The sequence below is a fragment of the Cygnus atratus genome, chromosome 16 (genome assembly GCF_013377495.2).
Source record: "Cygnus atratus isolate AKBS03 ecotype Queensland, Australia chromosome 16, CAtr_DNAZoo_HiC_assembly, whole genome shotgun sequence".
NCBI lineage: Eukaryota > Metazoa > Chordata > Aves > Anseriformes > Anatidae > Cygnus > Cygnus atratus.
Window position 1 is genome coordinate 1,757,604 of NC_066377.1, and position 5,464 is coordinate 1,763,067.

At 64.0% G+C, this 5,464-nt stretch overlaps 1 protein-coding gene across 1 annotated transcript; it reads right to left on the reverse strand.

Annotated features, from left to right (window-relative positions):
- Positions 1 to 3,963: 3,963 nt before the first annotated feature.
- Positions 3,964 to 5,160, reverse strand: LOC126913501 (corticoliberin-like). The gene is made up of 2 exons (XM_050714013.1): positions 5,047 to 5,160; positions 3,964 to 4,386 (listed from the first exon to the last, which is right to left on the reverse strand). Exon 2 carries the CDS (start codon positions 4,351 to 4,353, stop codon positions 3,964 to 3,966), a length of 390 nt encoding a protein of 129 aa, XP_050569970.1. The 5' UTR covers positions 4,354 to 4,386; positions 5,047 to 5,160.
- Between the last annotated feature and the right edge of the window lie 304 nt (positions 5,161 to 5,464).

Here is a 5,464-nt window from a genome sequence, read left to right on the forward strand (position 1 = left end):
TCTCTGCTCCCTTTCCCCCACGGCCAGCACTGTGGGTGTATTCCCGTGGTCGTGCTCTGTGTGCCGTGATGGCTTCCACCAAGTGTGGCGATCTGCTTCAGTCCCCCCAGTGCCGCTTGGCCTCAGCCCGGTCGGCTGGCGCTGGGCTTTGCTGCTCCGGCCTTTCTTTAGGGAACAAAACGAAACCCAGCAGCCGCAAGGAGGGCGAGGGAATAGGTTTGGCTTGCGTGGGCTGGTACGTGGGGATGGTTTAAACGTGGTCGACACGCTCATCTCTGGAGGTAAGCAGAACACAGCGTTGGTTTTTCCCCTATACTGGGTTTCACCACGGTGTACTCTACAAAGTGGATCTCTGAGCTCACCAAGCGAGGTCCAAACCTGCGCTGTAGGTTTTGGATTGCAGCACCGTGTGTGTGTGTATGTATATATGCACATATGTATATATTTATACAACAGGTGTGCACCTCGTACTTGCTGCTGTTTTTTCTTTGGTGGTAAAACGTGAAATTTGGCTCAGAGTGCTTCTGTGAACTCTCAGACGAGTGGACGGTGCGAGTTTTGCGCGGCCAGAATTGTGCTTTCTCCTTGCAGCTGCAGGAAAAACAACAACTGTTGGCTTGAGTGACTGGTGAACCAGTGGAAGGATCCTGTTGTATAAATAAATAGGTGGCGTACGAAGCAGAGAGCTGTGCGGCTCGGAAAGGGGAAAACAATCTTTACTCCCAAAGTCTTCCCTCCTTGCTAGAGTGAATTTAAACTTGAGCAGTGTTTTCGCACAGCCTGCTCCCGCTGTTCAATTTGCAGTGCTCACGGGTTGGACCCGTAAGACTCGGAGCTATTGCGAGTCACAAAAGTAAGGTTAGACGGCCGTCTGTGTAAAGACACGCGGCTTGTGGCCAGCGTTCGTGGGAGCACCACCGAGTTACTGCTGGTCGTGCTGGGTAGAGAGCGCAGCTGCGCCTGCGCTTCCAGAAGCTGATGCAGAACGCGGGGGTTTCCCACTGCACAGCGGTCAGCAGAGACGGGGGGATTCCTCCTGTCACGTCCACGTGTGTCGTTCTGTCCGTGTCCGACACGGTGGATGAACTCTGACTCTTGCCAGGTCCCAAACCCTCGCTGTGTCCTCGTTTGGGCGCGTGCCACGTAAGCCAGTTGCTGTCATTCCTCCCTCTGCTCGTCCCCACCTTCTCCCACTTTTTTGGGCTGGGCGTGGGTCGTTTGGTTTGCGTTACCACTGACATCCAAGGCAGTTTATATTAGTTTTGCGTGTGAGCAGGGCCCTGAGCTAAGTAATTCATCATGGGGTTTTGTTGTACTGGCCTCTTTCTGAAGCCTGAGGGAGCTGAGGACGGAAGGAGGGAATGCGTTCTGCATTTGCACTGTACTTCAACTCGGGCGGGGCGGGGTGGGGGGAGCCCGTCTTTAAAAACAAACAAAAAAAAGTTGTAAAAAAAAAAAAAAAAAAGAAAAAAACACAATCGAAGTATGAATGCATCTGAGAAGCGATTATAATATAGACATATATATATTTTGTTATGTTACTAAAGGACCATACTTTGAATTGTATGTAAGTAGATGTGGCTGTCCGAACCTTGTGGATTGTAACACTCGATACTACTGAGCTCCTGTACATACCCGCAGTTACAGCAGAAGGAATTATTTTATGTTCTAGCATGGTAATTCGTGTATCGTACGTCTGAATATAAACTAAAATAAAGATTGCTAAGTTATCTGAAACCACTGTTGTAAAATAAATGTTTTCAATGCAGAACTGTGTATGGGCTGCCTCTTCCCTTACCCGCGTGCTCGAAGCTGTCACCAAGAGCTACTGGGAGGCTTCTGGGACTCCCGAAGTCAGGAGGAGGTAGCACAGCCCAGCTGCGTGGGGCCATAAATGTTCTCAGTGGGTTCCCTGTGCGTGGCCTCCTACACGTTAACACTGTACGCGGTGCCCTTCCATCACTGTCCCCAGTGGTGGTGAAGTGCCGGGTTTCCCCTTTTCTACCAGCTCTGCTCAGCTCTCAGCCCGTTTGTGCTGCAGCAGGGCCGACAAGTGCCTCAGGTAAGGGTTTGTCCTACCAGGGATCAAAAGTTGGGGTTTCACTGTCCTAAGGCACGCGGGTGGTGAGTGGTGCGCTGGTACTCAGACCTCTCCTGCTCCCAGGGGATGCGTGAGAACCTCGGTGCCCGCTCCCCGGCGGGGCTGGGGTCACACCAAAGCCGAGCAGAGCGGCTGCAGTTAAGGACGTTCCTCCTCAGAGCACCTCCTGGCACAGCACGCGCTCTGTGCCCTCCTATACCTGTGCCTTTATCTTGATTTCTGCCCTCGTTTCACGCTCCCGCGTTGTCTCCGGGACCCCAGAGGTCCCACCTGTCCCCGTGCTCAGCCCCGGTGCAGCAGCGCACCCCAACCCACCGGTGCGTGATGCTGAACGGCGCAGCCCTTCTGAGCCCGGAGAAGGAAAAGCACCCGCAGAGCTGCTGCCCCCGGCGCTGCAGCCCCGGGGGAGCCCCCAGAGCAGCCGTGCACCCATCAGGCTACGGTAACGGGGCGCCTTGGAGGCACTGCCGAGGCAGGGAATGGGGCATCATCGAGGTCGCACGATTCCCCCCCACTGCACCTGCAGCTGGGACCCCCCAAGCTTTCTGGAGTGGGTTAACAGCGCTCCCGAGCTGCGCCGCCCGCCTCAGGCTGCGTCATTGCCTCTGTTTTAACAACCTGTTCCTCCCTCTCCTTGAGGTAATTCCTGCTTTTACGGCTTCCTTACCTTTTCCTTTTAATGGGAGAAAGTGTACTTTTACGGGGAAAAAGAAAAGCAGCCCACGGCGCATCAGCAGAGCGAGGCAAAGCAGCCAGTGCGAACGCAGCCTCCAGCCTGACCACGCTCCTCGCGGCGTGCTGACGGCAGCTTTCCGTGTGCACACGCGTGTGTCCGTGTGTGTCTGCCCCACGCTGCAGCTCACGGCTGGCCCCGTCACCCCACCACCCTCTGGGCTCGCTGGCCGGAGGACGCGCACGCTGAGCATCGCCGCCGCTGTGAGCCAGGGCCAGCATCAGCTCCCCAAATCTGCCTGGGGCAGGATCCGACCTCGGGGTGCACCCAGGGGCAGCCCCGACCCTGCCGCAGCCCCCTCTGCCACCTGGGCTCCCCCCTCCTCCTCCCACGGGATTAATCGCAGCACCACAGCACACGGCAGGAGGACGCAGCCCCCGGCCCCGCTGCCTTCCACCCGGGAACTGGGTCTGGCCACCAACGCGCGTGGGGGCCGCGCTCCCGTTTCCATCCCTGGAGCCATCCTCCAACACCTGCAAGGTGCCAACGCTTTTTTTTTTTTTTCCCCCCCCTTTTTCTTTTTTCTCATCTTTCTGGGTGGAATTTGGGAGCTCCGGTGACGGCACCGAGCTGCAGGAAGCGCACGCCGGGTCCAGGAGCACCCGCTTGGGGGCTGCAGGGACGGAGCAGATCTGGGAGGGGAGCGAACGCCCGGTACCCGCAGCTGGTGCGGTGCCGCTGCCCCCAAACCCTGTCTGCGAAGTGGCTGGAGGGGTGCGGGGGGGCATCTTGAGGGGGTTCCTGGTCTCCCCCCCCCCCCCCCAGCGCAGGACCTGTGTGCAGACGGACGGGATGCTTCAACCCAGTCCCAACCTCGCCTCCTGCCCCTCGCCAGCCCCCCGCACCAGGGAGGGCTCGGACCCAGGGACCCCCCCCCCCGCAGCACGGGGAGGCGTCAGGGCGGGGGGAACGCGAGAGCACGGCAGCGGGGCAGGTGCGAGGGCGACTTTAATGCACAACCGCGAGGGCAGCACGCGGGACGCGGCCAGGGGAGGGGGGAACCCCATGGGTGGGGGGAGGCCCAGCCCCCGGCCGGGCAGCAGCTTCCCCGCTCTGCTCCACCGCAGCCACCCTTGGGTGCTCACTACGGGGTCGGTCCCCTTCAGCCCCCCCCTCCTCCCCCCCCCCGTCACTTCCCTATACTCTGCAGCAGCAGCTTATTGCTCAGCGCCTTCTGGGCCAGTCTCTCCTCGCGGGACATCTCCAGGAACTCGCGCAGGAGGTGGAAGGTGAGGTCCAGAGAGTTGGGTTTCCCCTCTCGCCTCTTGCCCGCCTGCAGCGCCCGGGGGACGCGGGGGGCCGTGGCGGGCGCTGCCCCCCGGGGCTGGCAGAGCCGGGGCTGTCCGTGGGGCTGGGGGCTGCCGGCGGGCACCGGGGGTCGCGGGGCTCCCGGCCACGGCTCCCAGCTGGGCTGGGGGGCTACGGGCAGCCTGCGGGGCCACTGCAGGGGCGAGCAGGTCTCCGAGGGCAGGAAGAGCAGGACGAGGACGGAGGCAGCCGAAAGCATCCTGAGCCGCATGGCAGCCGCTCCGGGGGGGCGGGGGCCGGATGCCTGCAAAAAGGACCCCCCCCCCCGCCCCCAGACCCCCCGCGTCCCCCCAACGTCAGGGGGCACCCGACGGGCTCCACACCACGGGGGGGGGGGGGGGGGGGGGGGGACCCCTTCCCCTGAGGGGTGACACCCCCGGGGATGGGGTCCCCGCCACGAGGACAACCCCCCCCCCGCCAAAAAAGAAGCCCTGCAGGTGGGACCCCCCCCCCGGACTTGGGACAGCGCCCTCGTGGGGATGAAGCCCCCCGGTTCCCCCGAGCCCGAGCTTAACGGGACCCCTTCCTCCGGGGACGGGACACCCGGGACCAGCAGCACGGGACCCCCCACGGGACACGGGACCCCCCCACGGGACGCCCCCAGCCGGGACACGGGACCGGGGCACCCCCGGGACACCCCCTCCCCCGCGACCACCCCCGCGCTCCGGGGCTTGGGACCCCCCCCCCCCCGCCTTCCCGTCCCCTCTCCTCCCGGGGCAGCCGCTAACGGAGGCTGTCGGGTGCCCGGTCCCGGTCCCGGTCCCGGTCCCGGTCCCGGTCCCCGGTCCCCGGTCCCCGGTCCCCGGTCCCCGGTCCCCGGTCCCCGGTCCCGGTCCCCGGTCCCCGGTCCCCGGTCCCCGGTCCCGGTCCCCGGTGCCCGGTGCCGGCCGCTCCCCGCGCTCACCGCTCCCTCCGCCGCTCCCGGACCCGCTCCCGGTGCCGGTTCCGCGCCCCCCGCCCCGCGCTATATAGGGGCGGCGGCGGCCGCCGCGTGACCGCGCTATAACCGGGAGGTGCCCCCCCCCCCCCCCCAAACACGTGACGGGGAGGGGCGGGGGGAGCCGGGGGGGGGGGGGAGAGCGGGGGGGGGGAGCTGTCCGCGGTGCTGAACGGCCGGGGGGGGGGCACGGGGATGGGACGGGAGGGGCTGGGGGGGGGGGCTCATGGGGGGCTGGGGGGGGCTGGGGGGGGGGCATGGGGACACCGTGGGGGCATGGGGTGGCCCGGGGGGGGGGTGGGCAGGGGGGGGTACATGGGGGGGTTGGGAGGGGAAAAAAGGGGGGTGGGGGGAGTGGGGGGGTGCCTGGGGGGGGGAAAGGGGG